Raw genomic sequence first — 23,967 nt, forward strand, 5'->3', positions numbered from 1 at the left:
GGTTTGAAAAGTATTACTGTTATCAGAAGAAGAAAGGAGGATAAGGAAAGAGAGCAGGAAGGGAGGGGAGGGGAGGGGAAGGGAGGAAACAGGAGGGAAAGGAAGGAGAGGGGAGGGAAGAGGAAGGGAGAGAGAAAGAAAAAGCTGAGAATGGCACCACACAATTCTGTAATCCCAGAACTCATCAGATAAAGAGAGGAAGATGGAGAGTTGAAGGCCAGCCTAAGCTACTGGACTATGGAAGGCAGTGCTCACAAATGTAGGAAACTAAAACTGTGAGGGACAAAACATGAAGAACAGTAATAACTACATATATCTACATATATATAATACTAAACATATATGTATATGTTGAGAGAGAGAGAGCTAGGAGAGTATGTAAGAGCACTTGCTTACTCAAGGATGCAGGACTCCAGTTCAAATCCCCAGCACCTATGGTTGCACACATCCCTGCAACCCATGCTGTGGAGAATGTGGAGACAGAGGACCTGCTCCAGGTTGACTGAGAGATCCTGTCTTAAGCTGAATGGAAGAAGGTAGACAATGGCAGAGCAGGACACCTGGTGTCCACTGATCTCTGTATGCAGGCACATAAGAGTCTGCACAGACTACATACGTGTAACTCATGCACACACAAAATAAATATGAGTAAAATGAAAGGCAGCATCCAAAGTTGTAAGTGAACTTGCCCCATCTAAAGCAAGAAGACTTAGAATGCCATAATTTGCTCTATGAATGTAAAGAGCATTTGTAACAAAATATTTTCTTACAGATCTGAGGGCCAAGTGCTGACCTCTAAATAATCTTGAATGTCACAGCCTCCAATCCCAAATTAACTCCTATTGATCATTCTTTAGCCAGCATTTGAAATGCCCACTGTACTTGAAGTATCACAAATTCTTGCTGCTCTTATCTCTCATCCTGGCCTTCCTCTTCCAACAATCCATTGTTTGCTGTTCCCCCGACATAACTCTTTCCAGGAACCTTTGCCTCTGTCTTCCCTTCTCCATTATTCTGGTATTCCTAGGAGACAGGCAGTTCTCAAGTCTTCCTTAATGGCCTGCTAAAAAGTCTCTACACAATCTCCTACCTAAGGGTAGGTCTAAGCTTCCAACTCAAGCAAGCCGAATCCTCTCTGATCTGGGCCACCAAGTTTGCTTGTCAGAACACCTCTTAACTCTGAGCTATACATGGCTGTACACGAGCATCTGTATGTCCAGTGCTCTAACTCTCGGTGGATACAGGAGAGAGCCACCCTCCTGCACCACTGCCATATGCTTATCTACTAACAACTCTTCCATCTTCTGCTGGCTGGGACTACCCTACCCTGTCCCTCTGCTCTCTCAAGTCCTACTACCAATAGTCACCAGCCATAGCTTGGTGCTGCATGTGAAATGTAGCTAGTAAGGACAAACGTGTGCTCTGACTGTATAACCGACGCTGCATTTCAAATAATTCATATAGACAAAGCACTGTGAGGCGTCTGTTAGCCTTTACTAGTACCTGCTGATATGATACATTAGGTTAGGAAGCTGGAGAGATGGCTCAGTTATGGGAATTAATCCTTTAATGCACTAATTTTCTTTAAAGTCTTCAAAGTACAGTTGTAAAACAACTGTAAAGCCATGAAGAGCACTGACTGCTCTTCCAGAGGTCCTGAGTTCAAATCCCAGCAACCACATGGTGGCTCACAACCATCTGTAATGGGATCTGATGCCCTCTTCTGGTGTGTCTGAAGACAACAAAAGTTGTCTAACTCACATACATATAAACAAACAAACAAACAAACATTAGGTTAAATAAAATATATTTAAATTAATTTCCCTTGCTTCTTTTATATCATAAATGTACTTTCTAGAGATTTTTAAGTTATATATGTGCCTTACACTTTTTTACTGTCTTTTGAAACAGATCTTGTAGACCTGACTGACATAGAACCTACTCTGCAACCCAGACTGATCTCAAATCAACGATAATGCCCCTCGCAAAGGCTGGATCACCCGTTTGATAGGCAGGAGCTGTGGGGGAGGGGCGCTTGTTTAGTTTATTCAGTTACTTTCCTGATGATAACGTAAGCAGCATAAGGAGAACTGAAGTATCTCCTGTTCTTCCCAATGACGCACACAAGCCATGCGAGAGTCAATTTAAAAATACAGTCAGGACAACTATCTAAGTAGCACTGACTTGGAGTCTATCATAATCCTCAGATACATTCTACTCTCCGTGGTTAACCACTGCTCCACAAGTTATCTCAAGTAAAACTCGTTTTCAAAAAGAGGGAAAGGCCACACCAATATATAAAACAAAAAGAAGGGCGAAGAAAATACCTCTTAAAATATGTGTCCTATTAACGGTGGGGGGAAAGCGATAAAGAAGAATCTGGTAAATGCGTGCTCCAAGCTGACGTCATTTGACGTCATTACGTAGGACGCTCTCACAGTACAGTATCCATTTACCAGGGGAGTGAAGCTGAGGTTCAAGGGCAGGCTAGGTACTGCCCCAAGTTGTGAAGCTCCAAGTGGCAGTGACAAGCTGCAGGAGCATCATCCGTCCACGTGAAAACACACTAGCCCTATTTCACTTGAGTGAAGAGCAAGCGTTGACACACATACAGCATGTGCATGCCAATTAAATTCATTCCCTTCAGTTACCTTCACATTCACTTCACTCCTATTCAGTTTAATAACACTTTGTCTCTTTTAAAGGTAACGGCCAGATAAAAATTTTATGCTATGGGAATTAATACACCTGGACTTTAAATCATCAATAATTCAAGAGCTACAAATGTAATTCTTGGTATTTAAAAATCGTCAGGTTTAATCTTTACACACCAAGAAAATTTTGACTATTTCCATGTTATGTTTTGTTTTATATGTACTTTATGCTCATTGTAACTAGTAAGATTTCAATGCATATTATCAAACCTTTAAAAAAATCAAGTACTGACAAAAATATTTTCATATAGTTTTATGCAAAAATGCTTTTAAAAATCTGTACATGTATCTCTGTTTATTTAAAATAAAGTTGGAAAAAAAGAAAAAGAAAAGAAATGTATTTTGCCCAGATGTAAATAAAAAAAATCTCATTTTCATTAAATAGAAAAATCAATAGAAAAAAAAAGGAATTAATACTTTAATGCAAGAGTTTTCTTTTAAGTCTTCAAACTACAGTTGTGAAGCAAAAGTTTATACCAAATATTATGGCTAGAAGTCCTCAATGTTTTTAATTTACTTTAATTTTTTAAACATATTCTCTTAATCTCCTGCTCACTGCCCTTCTCTCTGTCACTCCCTACCATGATCCTTTCCCCATCCTCCCTCCCCTTCCCCACACCTTCTCTTCTGAGGAGGGGGAACCCCTCTGAGAACACCCCACTCTGGCATGTCAAGTCTCTGCAAGGCTAGGCTCCTTTTCTCCCACTGAGGTCAGACAAGGCAGCCCAGCTAGTAGAACACAGCCCACAGATAGGTAACAGCTTTTGTTACCTGTTCCAGTTGTTCAGGACCCACATGAAGGTCACGATGCACATCTGCTACATATGAGCAGGAGGCCTAGGTCCAGTCTGTGTGTATAGAATCCCTCAAATTTTATTTAGAAAAAAAGTGAGCCCCTAAAGTTAAAGATCACAGTAGAACATAAAGGAAACTTGGCCATCATCAACAACAAAAGTATTCCTAATGAAACATGGAAGGACTCCGCACTACAAACAGTATTTTTAAACAAATTTTATCTTTGAATGACTGCTCAGAGATTAAGAGCACCTGCTCCTCCAGTAGTCCCTCAGAGCAATCCACAATCACCTTTAATCCCAGCCCCAGGGGATCTGTCTGCTGGCCTCTAAGGTTACTGCACTCACTGGCACAAAGCCCACCACACACACACACACACACACACACACACACACACACACACACACACACACACACTTTTAAAAAATAAAATCATAAAGCATAAAGAGATGACATCAACCAAGTTCACAGCCTATCCCTGCCCCTTGCAGCTGCAAGGAGACACACATCTTAGGGGAGAATTTAGGGAGACTCAGACCTGCAAGTATCCATTTTCTCTGGATGGTAACAAAGACAGTGAATCTCTAAGAAACTACTCTGATCTAGGTTTTCTGTCTTTATAAAATGTAGCCAACTTAATCTTGGCCTTCTTGGTCAGAACAAAGGTTTAAATTCTTCAGCACAGAAAAAGTTCCAAAGTATCAAATGCCTTAAAATACTGTTCAGTGCTCCCTTATCAAGAATGCCCCAGCAGCAGGAACTAATCAGATACTAAGGACCCAACACAAAGCATTGTGTACCTGGGTTTTTCAGTACAGGAAGGAGAAAGTTCAACTTACCAAGAACACCTCATTTTGCTTTCAGAAGTCCAGAAACTAATCCTTCTAACAATAACTGATTTTTATTCATTATAAACTGAACACATTAAATGTAATATCTGGGAATCTGAGATAGTAACAGTCAAAATCTGGTAGGTTGGGGTAGTTTTGTGGCAGTAGTCATGGTTTTGAGTTTTACATTTGGTTGGTTCACTGGTTGGCTGGTTGACTGGCCTGCCCCCCACTCAGACATAGTTTACACAATATAAATAGAAGTAATTAGCAACTCTTAATCTCATTAACAAGATGCGTAAAATTCTCACCTATAAAATGAATTCTTTTGTGCCCTATTTTCTCAAGTGACAGATGGTCTAAAAATTTTAAAACACTGTTTTTTTATTATTATTACTATTATTGTTTCAACAGTAAATATGTGTAGAAGAAAGGTATCTTTTCCTTGTCCCCCAAATACAGATAAGCCTGTGCACAGACAAGCAAAGGGGTTTCTACCTTGAACAAAAGTTCAGACTTAGACCCAAGTAAAACTAGCCTAGCCACACAGCACATCACTTCACACCCACAGGGGAGAGCTTTCAAAACCACCCAGTAGAGGTCCGCAGCACCTCCACCCTGCAGGCCATAAAAAGGGAAGACAAGAGGGAGTAATGGTTGTCATTCTGGTTATAAGGGAGAAGCAGCCTTCCTGAACCCAAGAAAAGCCTAGCTTCCTCAGAGCAGAACCCCCTTCACATCAAAGACCCAAGGAAACTATTTCAGCCAGACCCTTCCACCCTCCCCTCCAAAAATGTAAATTTAAAAGAGAAGGGCAAGGGAAAAGAAATGACATCTAATCTGCCCTGGGAGCCACTGAAATCAGTCTTGTCTAAAGTCTTACACTCAAACATGGCAACATTTTAAAAGAAGAGTGAATGAGAGATGGTGGTTCAGCGAAGTCTGTGATGGGAACACATGAGGTCTTGGTCTAACCCAAGCTGTCAAAAAATTAAATTTTTAAGATGGGAGAGGGAGGTGGCAGAGAGGTAGGTGTGTGTGTGTGTGTGTGTGTGTGTGTGTGTGTGTGTGTGTGTGTTCTCGCCCGCGCCACTTGTGCTTGGTTTATTTCCTGGAGAGGAAGGCGTATAGTCACCTCTGTGCCTGGCCTTGAGGTTACCCGAGGCTAGGCGCCCAAATGAGAATCTTGGCTAAGTTTACACTTGGGACGACAGAGCAGCGCCCAGGGCCAATGTACTGCCTTCAGGAACAATGCCTCAAGGGTCCCGATCTGGGCTAGCAGAGGTCGGGTGCGCACCATCCCCAGCTCCCTACATCACTCGGACCTGAGACCCCATCAGGCCCACGCCGCGAGAGGGAGCCGGCCCCACTGGCAGGCGTCCCTGACCCAGAGCCCAAGCCCCACGCCTCACCCAGCAGCGCCCGCAGGTGCTTCAGGCGGGTCAGCACGTCCTTCTTGGGGTCCAGCACCTTCTGCGTGGACTTTTTCACATCTCCATGGCTCCTTCGGGAGAACATCCCGCCGCCGTAAGCCTGGGCCCCGCCGGCGGGGCAGGAGGCGCCTGCGCCACTCGAATCACTGCATAGGGTCGCGCCGGGCGCGTGTCGCTCCGGCCACTAGCCGCCCCCCTCCAGGCTGCTGCGCCGCCTCAGCTTCAGCGGTGGCTCCAGGAAGGAGGGGCGGGCCGAACGGTCAGGGGCGGGGCAGGAAGGCGGTGTCGACGCGAAACCCTTGGCCCCGCCCCAGCGCTGTCTCGGGTCCGCCCTCCGGCGCGACGCACGCGCACAACCCGGGCTGTTCACGCGCTAGGAGCCTGAGACCTGGCGGGGACGCGCGCCCAGCTTCGAGTCTGCGCAGTGACCTCCAATCAGATTGCTGTGTTTTCCATACGTCAAGGAACGCGAGGTCCCGCCCCTATGTGGGTCGCAGGTGCTTCCGGGAACTGTAGTCTCCAGAAGACGAAGAGCTGCGACCTGCTTTCCAGAGTCGTAGAGGTGCTAGACACCGCCCTTGAAACTCTCCTGTGCACCTCTTTCTCTCTCCCTCTCTTACACAGTCTCCTCTCTCTTTCTCCCTCCCTCTCTCTCTTTCACAGACACACACCAAGTAAGAAAAGTTGTAGGACTTTTAAATTTTAAACTATTTATAGTTTTGTTTTTTTTTTAACTTCTGTATTCACTGGAAGGATCAGGACAAAGCACTTGTGGCCCTGTCAAAATTGAAGCTCTAATTTCACACTAAAGTAAATGGTTTTGGCAGCAGAGAAAAGTGGGCCTGTTCTCTAGTGAGGTCCAGTCAGTCCCCAAGGCACCTGGAACCCAATCTCAAGTGCAGAGGTCAGTCTTGTCTCTTGCTTTGCGGAAAGAGTTTGTGTGTTATGCAAGGCCTCATAGCAATCCAGTAACAGAACCAGAAATAGAACCTGAGGGACCTGACTCTTGGGCCAATATGCTTTTTAAGGGCAGATGCCTGTTTACTGAAGCAAGACTTTAAGGCCTAAGACCCTCAATGATTTCTTATCAGAGAACTGACTAATTGTTTATTAGCATCTGGATTCCCCCCAAGTCTTGGCATTTCGGCGTTATTACCAAGTACCTGAAGCTTAGAGTCCAGTCACATGATTTTCATCCAAATAGGCATATCTCAAGTGTCTTTTTCTCTAGTGGAGGTGAGCGCTAGAAATGTCCACACTCTTGTATTAAGCTTGGTATTTGATCTCTACAGACACTCAATAAACTCATTAAATGAAATAAGATGATAAAGCAGTCCTACACACTTCAACTCAGCATGCAAAGACTTCTCAGTTCTTGTAAGTTTTATTTTTAGAGTTATCAAAAATAGCATGACTAAGACTAAGATATACCCAAAGGAATATTTTTTCAGTCAAAAAAACAAAAACCAAACAGAAAACAGGACTACCGAGAGACCCAACAGCATAAATCTCACAGACCCAGAGATGGAGTCTCCATGCTAAAAAAGATGGCAGAGCTGTTAAACCTTCTGCGTTCCCAGATGACATCATAGATGAAGGCCACAGTCTCCCCAAAACAGTTGCAAGGGAGAAAAGTGACGTTCCCTCACGTCAAGACAAGAGTGTTTGTTACCCTCAGTTCATCCTGTGCCCAGTTGCAGATAATAAAACACCGTGTTCACTACCCCACTCCTTTGAATAAAGATATCTTTTCTTACACTGATTGAGAAAGCGAAATGAATTTATCTCACAGAAATCTGTTTTTCTCCTTCGGTGTGAGCTCTTGTTATCATCAAACATCTGTTGAAGACCTGTGGTTCAAACACAAGATCCTAAGCCCTGGTGAATAGCAGATACTATGAGAAGCAGGTCCCCAACTGCACGAGCTTCCAGTCCAACTGAGGAAGCGAAACTAGACAAATATGTGCCTTTCTGAATGCTGAAGATATGGCCCTGTTAAGACCTCAGTAGACAAGATCTGGCATCTACACATATGAGTTCATCTCATCTGCCATTCGGACTGAGTGAGAAGATAAAACTGCAAACCCCCTTTTAAAAAATCACGCATTGGTGTTTGATGCTTATCTACCCATGTGCATACCATGTGCTCAAGACACTTCCTGGTTTTCTTTTGTTGGGATGTGTTATTGTTGTCTCAAAAAACCCTCTTGTTTATCTTCAAACCCCTTGAGGAAATTATTCACCCTGTACTTATTTTGTCTTTGGGTTTTAGGGTGTCAAGTACTTTTCAGACATTTTGTTGATCAATAAATAACAAACATGAAATTCAAAGTTTAAACCGTAGGAGTATGGGCTGCTCTACTACAGGAGCCAGGTTCAATTCCCAGCACTAACGTGGTGCCCCAATACCATCTGTAACTCTAGTCTTGGGCATCGGATGCCGTTTTCTAGGCTCTGAGGACAGACATATATACATAGTGCACAGACATATACGCAGGCAAAACACACATACACAAAAAATAAAGATGAATATGTGGGGCAGGAGAATTGGCTCAGTAGTTAAGGGCACTCGTTGCTCGTCCAGAGGATCCAAGTTCTGTCCTCAGCACCTACGTAGGTGGCTCAAAATCACCTGCAACCCAGCTCTGGGGATCTGTCACTCTCTCCTCACCTCTGCAGGCATCCACACAGACATAGCACAGACTCACACAGGCACAACATGTAAATAATTTTTTTAAATCTAAAAACAAAATTTAGCTTATAACTTGCAATACAAAGTAATGCTACTCTGGAATAACATTTTAAAAAATAGGATGTTCCAGTAGTCAGAGGTACTGTCTGCCTTGGGTGTTTCCAAGTTCTTGGCCTCTTATCCAAAGAAATGAAATAAAAGCCTACACCAACAGGAAAGTAGTAAGGAAACTTTATTTAAAGCAAAACAGTAGAAAAGATCAGAATGTACAGTAAGGAGCATTGGGCAGCATGTGGGGAAATAATTGTGGGTCCCCATTACTGCTTTGGAAATTTTGGAGTTCAAGAGAAGGAGTTATTTAGTTACTAAGAGGAACTTCTCCATCTTGGTTAAAAGATATGTGTTACGTAAGCTTTGCTCCATAACGTGTCTTATTTTAATCATACGCATGCCCAGCTGTGCACAGGCATAAGATGGTAAATAGAAAACCCATTTGGGTACACGGTTTTGTCATATTGAACATGAGTCCCAAACTTGTTTGGGCCAGATCAGTCTTTCTATTCTGGTTGAGTTGAATCTGTCTACATTTGATGGTCATTAAAGAGAGGAGGGATGTATTCCATGGTTCAGAGAGGGGTGTGCATGCAGCAGCAAGTGGGAAGGTCCTTCGTTGTTAGCAAGTTGCTAGGTACATTGTTAGAAGTGAAGTGTGTGTGCATTGTACATCAGGGTAACAGTCTCTGGCTGCCAAGTACACTATCATTAGACTAGCACTGTGAATAAAATCAAAACCAATTAAAATCCAGTACCTATGCTTGCCTGCTTCAGGGACAGTGCTTACCTGGCATGCATAAAATTCTGTGCTCTGTTTCTAGCATCTCACAGTGGGCTTGTCTATCTATAACCCACCCTTCTGTAGGAAAATGAAAATAAGGAGAAAACAAACAACCAGAAATTCAAGGTCATCATCAGCCACAAAGAAAAAGTGGGGTCAGCCTGAGAAAGAGACTCCAAAGAAAGAAAGGAAGAAAGACAGACAGACAGACAACTCAGACAGACTGATTTGGCATCACAAGATGGCAGTGCTATAGGAAAAAAATGTAGCTGACAGAAAATTATGTAATTATACAAGTCACACAAGGGAAAGTTGACAAAATTACATACTTGCTCCTTACCCCAGAACTTCATCTAAGAGCATACTCTGAAGATCTGTCTTCTCTGTATAAAACTGAATGTGAAGGAGGAATGTTCCCAGCCTTTTTTTAGTACCCAATGTAGCAGGTGCAACAGTGTCTCTTAACTCTCCATAGGAGTCCTCAGTGTTCTAATCTCCAGAAACTATGGCTGAAACTTTATTTGGAAGAAAGGTTCTTTAAACATAATTAAATTTTAAAAATTTGAGGTGAAGATGATTGTAGATCCTCTGGGTGGGTCTTAAGTGGAGAGGAGAGGGACAGTGAAATGGCTTAGTAGGTCAGGGTGCTTTCTGCCCCAAGATGCAAGCCTGATGGCCTGAGTTCTGTGCCCAGAGACCCTCACACACACACACCACACACACACACCACAACACACACACACACAAACACACACACACCACACACACATAACACACACACAAACACACACACAACACACACACACAAACACACAACACACACACAAACACACACCACACACACATAACACAAACACACACACAACACACACACAAGCACACACCACACACACACATACACACACACACTCCACTCAAGGAGAAAGAGAGACATGGGCAAGTCCCTATGAAGAGCAAGGTGGATGTTAAAAATAATGTAACCACAAGCCTAGAGCTACCAGAAACAAGAACAGGCAAGATAAGCTTCTCTCTTCCTAAAGGCTGTCCAGGGTCATCTGGGTCTGCTGACCCTTTATAGGTACACATCTAAGTTCTACAGCTTAAAGTAGATAAACCTCTGTTGTGTGAGGCCGCTAAACATGGGGGGATTTCCTGGTAGCCACTATAGAAAATTAGTTCCTCCATATGCTGGAAGAGAACCCATGCAATTGTGTAACAGGATGTGACCAGACAGAGTACAATCAGATACTTCTGACAGTGGCTGGTTGCAATCCAGCACACCCACATGATGAGTGTGATGGAATATAACAGACTTGCAACATCAGAGAGAGAGTTTCCCATGTACTGATTTAAATGAATCTCCCAGACATATTAAACATAAAGGCAATAAATGGAATATAGGATATATATTTATTCATTCGTTTTTTCCAAAGGAAACATTGGAAGGATATCAAACAGAATTAATGAAGCAGGTACCTACTACGGTAGAGAGGAAGGTTGGGTGAGAGGAGACAAAGCGGGGTCCATGCCATGAACATCTGCCCTGTTGTTTCATTTTGAACAATCAAAAATCAAAATGCTTTTGAAATAAAGGAAAATGAAACTGTAAAACCCCAACTGAAGCTTTGAGTCTTCAGAATGTCTATCCTGACATTGAGATGTATATAATGTGGGCTACAGTTTGTAGGCTAGTTCCCTTAATCTCCCTGTGTGATGTTTTCATTTATAAGCTCATTGTAATCAATGATTTTCTATTTCAAAAAAAAGTGCAAAATGGAATTTAGAAATCAGAAAAATAAAGTATCAGTGAATCTTTATGGTTGACACTATTGAAGCTAACCAGGTCTTCTCTCATTCCTTGTAAAACATAGAATTAGTTTCTTTTTGTTTTAAGATTTGTTTATTTATTTAATGTATATGAGTGCGCTGTAGCTGTCCTCAGACACACCAGAAGAGGGCATTGGATCCCATTACAGATGTTTGTGAGCCACATCATTACTGGGAATTGAACTCAGGACCTCTGGAATTGAACTCCCTGACTCAGGAAACAGTCAGTGTTCTTAACCACTGAGCCATCTCTCCAGCCTTCTAGAATTAGTTTCTAAAAAGGGGTTGGGGAACACCCATTTCCATGTTCTGTCATCTCCAAGCATCTGGAAGCAGCGACTCCAGTGGTAGTCCTCTAGCATCCAGACTGTGCGACTTCCACACAGAAGAGAGGCGGGGGTTCTAGACCAGGTGCAAGGAAACTATGTGGCAAATCTAAGATGGTGAGCAGAAACCAGTGAGAAAGTTTAAAGCCAGGAGCCAGCTTGAGGGGACACTAAGAAACAACTGTGGTCATTTAATCAGCTTGAAAAAGTCAGTCTTTCCCCCACTGAAAGACTTTTTAGTGAATGAAAATTTAGAAAACAAAATAACTTTTAACTTATCATCAGAAAGGATAATAGTGGAGCTGAAGAGATAGCTCAGTGGTTAAGAACACTGGCTGCTCTTCTAGAGAACCTGAGTTCAATTCCCACACCCTGTCTGTAACTCCGAGTGTAGGGAATCTGGTCCCCTTACATACACACAATCATATCAATTCACATAAAATTAATTAATTAATTAAAAATAAATCTTTTTAAAAAGAATAATGGATTATAACATCATATGTATTTGCTTATCTATTTATCTATTTATTATCATGTTTTGAAACAAGGTCTTCTATAGCTCAGACTGGCCTGAAACTCTTACTTTACTGTCTCTACTTCCAAAGTGCTGGGATTATAGGCACGCACCAACATACCCAGTTTGGATAATAATAACACTTTAAATAAACAAAAATCCAAGATTCCATATTAATTTTCAAAATAGTATAGTTTCCATGCACGAGATCAGTGTTTCTAGTAGAGTATATTTATTTGATTATTCTAACAGACCCTGCCACTGGGCCTGGCTTGAACTCTTGAAACCTCAAAGCATCCCCCACCGAGCACGCACACACACACACACACACACACACACACACACACACACACACACACACCCTAAAGTGACAAAAACCCTTTCTCAATTAACAAATAGGAGAAGTTATGTGAACAGGATGTGGCTTTGAAGATCGTAACCAAGGAAAATTGCCAGAGAAGCAATCTTGAAATTGATTTTCAGAAAAGCATTAAACATGGCCTAAAGAATAAATAGAAATGCTCGTCAAATTCTGACGCCGTCTGGTGCTGTTTTTTGTAATTTAGCCATATAAAAAATTCAAACTAAGAAAGAGCTGCTGAACAGCTACTACAGCTGAACTGTGGTCTTCATAATACTGTACTTTCCAATCTCTTCTATTGACAAGAAAATTGTTCTTTCCAGGACCTTGTGAACTCTGAAACTTATATAATCATAATTACCATGTTAAATGTTTCTCAAACAGTGCTACAGTTCGGAGCTGCCAGGCTGGTTCCCTCCCGGATGCAGGTGTCCATCTAATGGGACCCTTTATCATCATCCCCAGCACATTTTAGAGCGTGTTCACTATGACGTTTTCAACTTCTCTTAAATATTATGTAGCTGTCTTAATTACCCTTCTACTGTTGTGATAAAACATCACACTGAGACCATCAAAACCTATAGAAGTGTTTAATGTGTGTTTACATTTTCAAAGAGACGGCTCTATGACCTTCATGGCAGGCTGCATAGTAGCAGGCAGGTTTCAAAAGTTTAAAAAAAAAAAAAAAAAAAAAAAAAGATAATAGTGGGAAAATCAAGGACCGCAGGAACTGAAAATACTAAGTAAAACTTGTTAGAGTTACTTGTAGTTTTCTTTGCTTGATTGGTAGGACTGGAGAGCCAATCCACACAGCCCCACTCTGTGGTTGATTGGTAGGACTGGAGGCTCAACCCACACAGCCCCACTCTGTGGTTGATTGGTAGGACTGGAGGGTCAGCCCATACAGCCCCACTCTGTGGTTGATTGGTAGGACTGGAGGGTCAACCCACACAGCCCCACTCTGTGGTTGATTGGTAGGACTGGAGGCTCAACCCACACAGCCCCACTCTGTGGTTGATTGGTAGGACTGGAGGGTCAACCCACACAGCCCCACTCTGTGGTTGATCGGTAGGACTGGAGTTGAGCAAAACATCCCACCTCAGAAAATTTAAACAGCTGAAGTGAGGTGAGGAGTCTGGACACCCCCCCCCCCCCGCGCCCCGCGCCAAAGACATACAGCCCTGGACATTAGCACAGGCTTACCCTTAAGTTAAAACCGGGTGTTTGAGTTTTTAAATGAATGTCATAGATGGGGGTAAAGATGACTCACCCCTTAACGTGATGTGCAAGGCCTGAGTTCCAATCCCCAGCACAGGAAAAAAGGAGGAGAAAGAGAAGGAGAAAGAGGTAAAGAAGAAGAGGAGGAAGAGATCAATTAGAGAATATTATTGGCAAACACTGTTCGTTCAGAATAAATTTTCCTACTGTGAGTAATTGCTTGATGATTCAGAATTAAAAAAATCAAAGCAAGTTTTTGGGAAACAGTAACTTTTGTGAAACATAAAACACTTCTTTTTTTCTAATTCACTGTAAATATATGTCCTAAATTGAAGCTACTATCTGGTATTTCAGGCAAGATCCTTAGTTTGTGGAGAAAACCAAAAATGACTGGAAAAATCTAATGTGACAATATCAATCTTAAAAACAAAATCAGAAAGGCTCAAAAGATGTCTTTGCAGGTACAAACACTTATAAATTTAGTAACTTAAGTTTAACCCCAAATCCCACTGCCGAGAAAAAGCAAACCAATCCCAGAAAAGTGTCCTCTGCCCTCTGCATATATATTGTGGAACACACATACTCACATATACCATAATCACACCCATCTGAATATATACATACCCATTTGAATAATAAGATAAATAAAATCAGGCTAAGGGAATAGTAAAATCAGAAATAGAGGCAGTTCCAGGGAGCCCGGACAGGTCACAGAACAAGAACACAGGAATCAGATCCCACGACTGGCAAGGACCTCAAACCACATCTCTCATCTCAAGCCTTAACTATTAAGAGAGAATGCCCAGTTGACCAAGTCTTGGGCAGATGTCCAGTTCATTCAGTTTACCTTGTTGGCTCTTCTGGGATAGAAAAGTATGATGCTGACTCCCTTTTTAATAAGATGTAGATGCTACCTCCTTCCGAGGTAATGCACGATACAGCACTCACCTAACTTCCAAGGAGTGCTCTGTTGGAGGCAAAGTGTCAGCTGCCCAGTAGCTGAAACAACAGTAATACACAACACAGCTTCCTAGAGCCCTAAAGAAGAGAATGGCCATTCATCGCCCACTTGCCATTAATCGCTGTGTACCCTGGGATGTTGAGGTTATCTGTTTATGGAGCTGACTTATAATTAAGATCCTATGTTTTAATAAGATGCCTAAACAACGCTGTTTGCTACTTTTGGTAAATTTCAAAGAATTATTTTTGAATTATTTTATTTATTATTTTCCCCCCAAAATTTAACTGGGAACTTCTTTGAAAGTACTTACACATAGAATATATATAAATTTGCAGTTATTAGTTACCATAGTAAATAACTGAAAATTAATTGTACCGTGTTTTTTGGTCTTGCTTAACCAATATATAAGAATTTGAATGTCAGGGGTAAATATTACTAAGCTATTTCTTTGATATTCTTAAAATGTGGGCCACCCAGAGACATTTCTATAAGCAGTTGGAGTGGCTCCTTGGACTTGGTACAGGCAGGAACACCCAGAGGCCAAATTCTCAGTACAAAGGAGATTTATCACCCCAGAGGGATAAGCACAGGGAGCCTCTGGGTAGGGCCAACACAGACTGTCGTTGTCGTCACCATCATGAGCCCATAGCAGCAGTGGGTTTTATTATAATTATTTGTTATTATTATTATCTGATCATTTTATTTATTTACATCCCAAATGATGCTTCCTGGTCCCCCCTCTCCACTTCCCTTTACCTCTGAGAGGGCTCCTCACAGTATCCCCCTCCCTGGGGCATCAGGATTAGTGCATCCTTGTCCACGGAGGCCAGACTAGGCAGTCCTCTCCCACATATGTGCAGGAGGGCCTTGGACCAGTCAGTCAGTGTGTGCTCTTTGGTTGGTGGCTCAGTCTCTGGGAACTCCCAGGGGTCCAGGTTAGTTAACACTGTTGGTCTTCCTAGGATTGCCATTCCTTTCAGCTCCTTCTATCCTTCCCCTGACTCTTCCATGGGGGTTCCAGACGTCAATCTAATGGTTGGCTGTAAGTATCTGCATCTGTCCCATCTGCATCTGGTAGGGCCTCTCAGAGGGACAGCCTTGCTAGGTTCCTCCTGTCTGCCAGCACAGCATAGCAACAGTAATAGTGTCAGGGTTTGGTGCCCACTCATGGGGTGGGTCTCACGTTGGGTGGGTCACTAGATGGCCTTTCCTTCAGGCTCTGCTCCATTTTTGTTCCTGCATTTCCTTTAGACAAGAACAATTTTAGGTCAAGAGTTTTGAAGATGAGTGTATGGACCCATGCCTTCACTGGGGACCCTGTCCAACAGCTGGAGGCTCCATCTTCAGGCTCCATCTCCCCACCATTGGGCATCTCAGCTAAGCTCCCAACATTGAGTCCTGGGAGCCTCCCCATCCCAGGTCTCTAGGACCTTCTGAAGGTTCCCCAGCCCCACACCTAGAAGCTGCATATTCTATTCATTCTCCTGGCCATCTGGGCTCCATCCTGTCTCCCTCCATACCTGATCCTGTTCCCCTCTCCCTCTCGGATCCTTCCTCCCATGATTATTTTGTTTCTGCTTTGAAGTGGGATTGAAGCATCCTCACGTGGTCTGAGGGATGTCACATGGATATTCTGTACTTTCGGGCTAATATCACTTATCAGTGGGTAAAAAAGCATGTCCTTTTGGGTCTGGGTTACCTCACTCAGGATGATATTTTCTAGTTCCAACCATTTGCATTCATCATCATTATCATCCTCATTCTTATCCTCCTCCTCCTCATCATCATCATCACATCCTCCTCCTCCTCCTCCTCCTCCTCATCATCATCATCATCATCATCATCATGAGCAACAGCAGTGGTTTTTTTTTAAGTCATGGAATTTTAAGGGGAAAAGGGAGGCGTCTGTGCTAGGATGAGTTGGTAAATCCTGATTGGATAAGTTAGCCAATGTAGACAAATAATGAATTTTGATGGTTGGACCTTAGAGTTTTGTCTCAGGTATGAGTCAGTAGCCAAATAAGGGAATGGACCTCAGAGCTTGCTTTCACCTTGAAAATATGAACAGGACAGCTCCTACATGCCAAAACTATGCATTTGTGTGTCCCTGTGTTTGTGACTGTGTCATCTGGAGTGTACATTCGTGTGTCCCTGTGTTTGTGACTGTGTCATCTGGAGTGTACATTCGTGTGTCCCTGTGTTTGTGACTGTGTCATCTGGAGTGGAGGAGGGGGTCCTCCTGCTGTACTTCCCATGATTTTACATAGTTTCACTCAAGACACCAACAGAATGAGCCGAAGCAACTTTGCTGAACTTTGTTCCCTATGACAGTTAATCACTGTCAACTTGACTTGATTTAGAGTCTATATAAGCCATATCAAAAATTTCAGCTATAATCATAATAAAAATAATGTTTAGAGGCTAAAAGATCGGTCTAAATAACCTATTCAAGATATGCTGTATTGTTTAGTCTTGATCGACTTGACACAAACTGGGCACCTGGGGAAAATGAAAGCTCAGCTAAAGAATTGCATCTATCACACTGGCCTACAGGCATGTCTATGGGCAGTTTGCTTGATTGATGGTTGACATGGGAGGGCCTAAGCCCCTGGGGATTTTGTCATCCCTAGCAGGATGGGATCAGGGTACATGAGAAAGGTTGCTGAGCAAGCCCTAGGAGCAAACCAATTAACCACACTCCTCCCTGGCCTCTGATTGAGCTCCTGTTGCTGTTTGAGTTCCCATCTTGGTTAACTTGTAAGCCAAACAAATCTTTTTTTTTTCCTCCTTGATGGTTTTGGTAAGAGTTTTATCATGGCAACAGAGAAGCAAACCAAGACAAATGTCAAGTGATGTTTCTCTCTCTCTCTCTCTCTCTCTCTCTCTCTCTCTCTCTCTCTCTCTCTCTCTCCCCCCCCCCCCACTTGAATGTTTATTTTTTTAAGTCTAATGAGAATGTATTTTACTTCCAATGTTATCATCAATGAAAAGTAGTATCAATGGCTTTGCTGAGTCACAAAATAGATATTTTTTCTGACTCTGGGTGGGGGGGAGCATACAAGAAGGACAGGTGCTTTTTCACAATATAAAGGACCCAAGTCATTGTTGGATATAGTATCAAATATTCATTTGATAGATTGTGCCATTAAATGCTTATGAACCTAAACAAATTGGTCACCAAATGCCTCTAATTGCAGTATCTGTTATAATATTTGAGAGTGAATAGCTATACATTCTAAAGATAAGTTACCAACTGGGTCCAGGGAGAACAAAAATAGGTTTGTTTTTCTGTAAGAATCAAAGGTTGCTTAGGCACTGGAACATTCAGAGATGACTTTTTACATCAGGACCTCTTGATATCTAGAAGAGGACCAACATAAAAAAGTAAAATGCTGGAGCCAAAGAACAAAAGGACTTAAGGAAGGAAATTCTTTGTCATTGAAGATGGCTTATCAGTAGTAGTTTACAGCATTACAAAGTAGCATGTCTCATTATTTTAAGTATTGAAGAGGAAGAGAATTTGCCAGGCATGGTGGCATAATGGTACATGCCTTAATCCCTGCACTTGGGAAGCAGAGGCATGCAGATCTCTGAGTTCAAGGCCAGACTGGTCTACAAAATGAGTTTCAGGACAGCCAAGGCTACTCAGAGAAAACCTGTCTTGAAAAACCAAGAAGGAAAAAGAAACATAGAAAAACAAGAGAATTCAAAAATATTTTTGTTACTTTTTACCCAAGACATACACATCCTTAAGATCTTTGATGTCTCTATTCGGTGTGGATGACATCTTAGAACTAATCTGTATCTTGTGGAGTGGTTTTGACTTACTCTCTAACAATAGGTTCCATTTCTAAAGACATAAATACTTTCAGAAATGTATTTGTGATCTGTTCTCCCCCACCCTATTATGGCAATGGTCACTTGGTTTGACACAGTAGTATAAAGCCCTCCAAGAGAATACCATGGCACAAAAGTCTTCCACACAATTTGAATGCAGTTCTTTAGGATGCACATAGTTAACCTTGAATTCAGGTACAATTACATAAACACAAATAAATGTTTGCAGTAAGCCTTCCCTCTATCGACCTGTCTCATTCAGTATAAACTTAATGGGCTCACTTTGCGTCCATTCCATTCTTCCTACTCATTTCCAGGGAAAATCTGCAACCCCGGCCAGCCCATTATACTGTAATTACTCGGTGAGGAAAAGCTTTGTTCTCTTTTTATTTAAAAAGAGATTTTCCCCTTACACAATATGTCCTGATTATATTTGCCCTCCTCCCAGCTCTTTCCTTCCTACCTCCCCCATCCTGATCCACCCCCTTTCTGTCTCACACTAGAAAACAGACACTCTTCTAAAAGAGGAGAGGATGGGATAGGACAGGATAGGATAAGATAAAACAAATACTAATGCATCTCAATAGGATAAAACAAACAGAAAGAGCCAAGGAAAAGGCACAAACAGAACATTAAACTAAAAGCCATAATATATACACAAAGGACATATAAGCCAATCGAAAGGAGTGTGTGTGTGTGTGATTAAATTTGAAAATTAAATTAAAAATAAAGGAAGCCTTGACATAACATTATGAGACAGGGAACCTCCAAAGATACCCTTGAGTTCATCTTTAGTTACTAGTGCCATGCAGGCTACCCCTAAAAGTAGTTAGCATCCTCTGTGAAAGTCCTTTGGAGGAAACTAAATTTTCATTTGCAAATGGCTATTAATTGGAGATTACATCATGGTTAGGAATAGAGCCAAGTGTCCACTTTTTTGTGCTCTAGGACCCCATCTGCTGCAGAGACAGGGCTTGCTGCCACCGTCTCTGTGAATTCTTACCTATATCTATCACGTTGCTTTCAAGGGCCTTGTTTTCTTGGTGTGCAGCCTCTTCTTCCCATGGCTTCCTGAGCTCTGTCAGGGGAGGGATTTGATAGAGACCCCTCTGGTCAATGACCAATTAGATGTAACCCAACCCCAGTACTGGAAGCTTCATTTGGTGACACGAGATGGCCAAGTGGGGCTTTGTCTCCACCACTATTAGCTGATTTCGTTTAGACTGCCTCCATATATGCATCTATTTTAGAAAGCTTCTATTGTATTAGGTTTTCATACTACCTCTCAAATGACCCTTAAGTTTAGCTGTCTCTCCCCATATTCCCTCCCTTCCTTCCCTCCTTCCTTCCTTTCTTCCTTCCTCCTCCTCCCTTCCCATTTGACCCTCCTGTTCCAGTGCTCCCTTGTCCCATCCATCTATAACTATCTATTCTGTTTCCCAGTTCTAGGGAAATCCATCTGCCCCACCCCCCAAGTCCCTTACTCTACACCTAACCTCTTGCTTCTACAGATTTTAGTTTAGTTATTATTCACCTAATCTATCACTGACTTCACATAGTCATTATATGTAACAATCTTGTTCTACTTGGCTTTTCTCTCATCTTCCTTTTTCTTGTATTTCTGAGATTTAAACAAGAGAATGTCAATTTCTTTGCTTCTAATTGTCTCTCTATGTCTATGGTAGATAGTCAGGCTGTTCTAAGACAGAACTCTTGTCCACACCTGTGTGCTTGGCTGCTATAACACACCCATGGGACTGGGGCTTACAGGGTGGAAATAGCATAGCAGGTCTTTGGAAGGAATTCGATTATTCAAAGGATGCTGAGTTCACTATTGCTGTGTTTGTTTTCACAAAGTGCATTTTTCATAATCTAAAAAGTCAATCTACTTTGGGTTTGAATCAGGCTTGGCACAACCCTTTTCTGACTTGACTTTGTTATCTAACTAAAAAAATTTCCAAATATGCCATAATGGTTGGTGCCTCCACAAAACACAAAGTACAGGAGCTAGGATTAGGGGCTGGAGCGGTGGCACAGGGCATCAGAGCACAGAGTGCTTTTGGAGGCACCATCCCCAGGACTCACTTGGATGCTTCCCGAGCACCTCCGACCTTTGATTCAGGTACTTGCATACATCTGCATATACCCTCACCCTCCCACCCCCTACATGTACACAATTTAAAAAGAAATATAGAATCTGTCAAGTTTAGACAGGTGGCCCAGCAGTTAAGAGTAAATACCGCTCTTATAGAAACCTGAATTCAGTTCCTACCACTCACACTGGGTAGCTCACAACTTCCTGTAACTTCAGCTACAGGGGATCTGATGACCTTTTCTGACCTCTGAGGACACCTGTGCATATACATCACACACACACACACACACACAAGTCAAAAAAGAACCTGTTTTGTGAAAAGTTGGCAAATCTATCAGTAGGAAAAAAAAATTGTTCAATCAGTGACTAACAAAGACATTTTCTCTGAGTTTAAGCTTTTTCTTCTTTCCCCAACATTTAAAAGAAAATCTGTGCTCAGAATATTGACTTAATCAACAATCCTCAAGGCTGGGGCAATTCCAGGATGTGAGTTATCTGCTGGGCAGAAACTAAACAGCCCCATTCAGACGGCCCTTTGTTATCTCGAGTCAATAAAAATAGTTGATTAGGAAGGTGACTCAGAAACTGCCTTACTCTGTCTTTTTTATTAAAATAATAGTGGATTAACTTGGCCTCTCTGAATCTTTTTTCATTCCTTGTTCTTACTGAGAATTAGATTAGCTGGCTCTTACTATTTCTCACCTCTGATCAGTTGACTCTGATATATTTATCCTTCTCTCCCCACACACAACTTGATGTGATTACACACATCATTTCTAAATAATATACCTCCTTGGCTTTCCCTCACTTCCTCGGCAAAAATTTCATCTATGAAGGTATATTTCAAAAATAGAAAGTGAGCCTAGTGGCCGTGTGAGTTTCCATTAGGAGAGTCAGGGCTATGATTCAGCGCCTTGCGGCCACTGATTACCTAATCAAGGCAGTAACGGCTCTGCTGCTACTTAGAGGTGATACACGGAATTAGTAAGCATTTCCCCTCCAGCTTAGAGATCACAATGGGTTCTGAGATATTTGTGAGACTCCTGCCAGCGAATGGCAGGCCATCAGTGCTTTGTCCTCGCAAGGAACAAACAACACTTTCAAATTCAGAAAGCACACAGTCTGCAAGAGGCATTATTTCTAGGTGTTTCTGGAAGTATCTAACTCCATATAATATATTCTCTCTGTGTTCCTCTCTTGTTTTTTTTGGGGGGGTTTTGTTTTGTTTTGTCCTCTCTCTCTCTCTCTCTCTCTCTCTCTCTCTCTCTCTCTCTCTCTCTCTTCCCCTCGTCCCGCCCGCCCCTGTTGGGTTTTGTTTTGTGTTTTGAGACAGGGTTTCTCTCTGTCGCCCTAGCTGTTCACAAACAAACTCATAGGAGTCAACCTGTCTCTGCTATGAGTGCTGGGGCTAAAAAGCTGAAACTACCGTATGGGCCACATAACAGCCTTTTGAGATGAAGATGGCCAGGATTCCATCGTACAATGGGAGTTAGGACTGAGATACTGAGAGCTTCTAAGTTGTTCGGTAGTACTATGGTCATAAGTGAAGGGGTGGGCTTTGGACTCTGGCTTTTCCTTTCTACTCTTTTCCTCCTGTCTTCTTGATTCTGCTCCACAGTGGCTCAGACACTAGATAATGTGCACAGTTGCACAGCAGTTGAATAGGAGAGTGAAGGCTTTAACCCAGGTCATCTTCTTGAGATGCCTTTGTTAATTATTACTTTATGGAAGTTTTAATTCCTATTCAGGAAACACACACACATAGACACACACATGCACACACGCACACACACACTCATAGGCACATACACACTCATAGGCACACACCACACACACACACACACATAGGCACACACACATAGGCGCACACTCATACACACACACTCAGCCCCTGAAGTGAATGTCATCCAAAGGTCAAATGATTGGAGACAGATGCAAAGTCTGCCCCGAGAACTGAGATTAAAAACCGGAGCTGTCAACTTTTCTCGGATGGTTTCCAGTTTAAAACCCGCTGGATTCTCTTGCTGCTGCTTTAAGAGAAAAAGATTAGATGAGGTGTGCTGTGATGTGCTGTGATGGAGGTGTCTGAAGAACTGTGGTTCAAAGGAGTGAATTTTGTAGCAAAGGATCATCCTGTCAGATGTCAAGCCCCAGTGTGGGGGCTATGGAAAGGAACCCCCAAAAGGGCATATATCCAATGTACTTGCGGTTAGGTGGACCATCTAGGAAAGAGTGCCGCTTTCTAATAGAGGTAACCTTCTATAGTTAGCAAAGCCCTGTGTGGCTAAGGCTGGGTGTGGTGGTGCATGCCTGTAATCCCAGCACTCAGACTCTGAGATAGGATAACCTCAAATTCAAGGCCAGCCTAGGCTGCAGAATGAGACTTTCCCTCACAACACATGTGAACAAACCACCTATGCATCCAAGACTGCTTTGCCGATGTCCTGGTTCCATTCTGTTCAGTCCCCACAATTCTCTTTCTCTTCCTTTAGAATCTTCCCTTTACGTGGTATGGTTCTTACCACTTCCTCAGCTAGAAAAGGGTCCTAACTCTGTGGTTGGCCCCATTTTGATTGTCCCAATTTTCATTTTAGCATCTTTACTCATTCAGCCCCTTCAGTCTAAAGAAGTCTTTGATTCACTTCTGTTTCAACCAGGTTTGTTGCCTGGATCATTTTTCAAAATCTGAGGTGATTCTCTTTAATGAGGTGTTTGACCCACAAAGGATGCTGCCTTAGACTAGGTACCCACTGTCTGTGGCTGAACTTTGACTTTCTTTGCTGCTCTCCAGAGATCTTGGCGCATAAGAGCACTCTGTGTGTGTCGAACAACAGCCTCCATCTGCTTATGGTGATATTAGCCTGTGAGTTTGTGTGGCTGCGGCATTAAAGGGTTGGGATTCTGAGTCTTGTGCAACATAAATATGAATAAAATCTCATCTCTAAAACCATAAAATATGCATCTACAAGGAAAGGGATGGCAAGGAAGTAGCTCTTCAGGACATGGAAGTAAAAACTAACTCACAGCTGGACTCTGGTGGGACAAGCCTTTAGTCCCAGCACTCAGGAGGCAGAGGCAGGTATATCCCTGTGAGTTCAAGTCCAGCCTGGTCTACAGAATTCAGGGATAGCCAGGGTTGTACAGGAAAACCTTGTCTTGAAAAATAAGGGGCTGGAAAGGTATCTCAACAGTTAAGAATGTTGACTGCTCTTCCAGAGGTCCTGAGTTCAATTCCCAGCAACCACACGGTGGCTCACAACCATCTGTAATGGGATCTGATGCCCTCTCCTGGTGTGTCTGAAGACAGCAACAGAATACTCATATGCGTAAAATAAATAAATAAATAAATGTTTTTTAAAAAGAAAAGAAAAATACTCCCCCCAAAACAAACAAACTAAAAAACGGAACCACACAGTCATGTGGATTAACTAAATTTAAAAAGAACTAGGCAAAGCTAATCTCCGGGTGTAGAAACCAGAATGTCAGGAGGGGAGATTAACAAGTCCCTGAAGGGATGGGAAATTCTGTC

The 23,967-nt window shown here is 42.5% G+C and overlaps 1 protein-coding gene across 2 annotated transcripts in view; it reads right to left on the minus strand.

Annotated features, from left to right (window-relative positions):
• Positions 1-5,857, minus strand: part of RALGAPA2 (Ral GTPase activating protein catalytic subunit alpha 2) — a gene marked incomplete at both ends in the record, with an annotated part of 234,696 nt that extends 228,839 nt beyond the window's left edge. For both annotated transcript variants that reach the window (XM_080931325.1, XM_080931324.1), the window contains one exon: positions 5,752-5,857. In XM_080931325.1, coding sequence (XP_080787451.1) covers positions 5,752-5,857 — 106 coding nt within the window. The remainder of the gene's footprint in view (positions 1-5,751) is intronic.
• Positions 5,858-23,967: the final 18,110 nt, after the last annotated feature.

The sequence above is a fragment of the Micromys minutus genome (assembly GCF_963924665.1).
Source record: "Micromys minutus genome assembly, chromosome: 17".
Classification (NCBI taxonomy): Eukaryota; Metazoa; Chordata; class Mammalia; order Rodentia; family Muridae; genus Micromys; species Micromys minutus.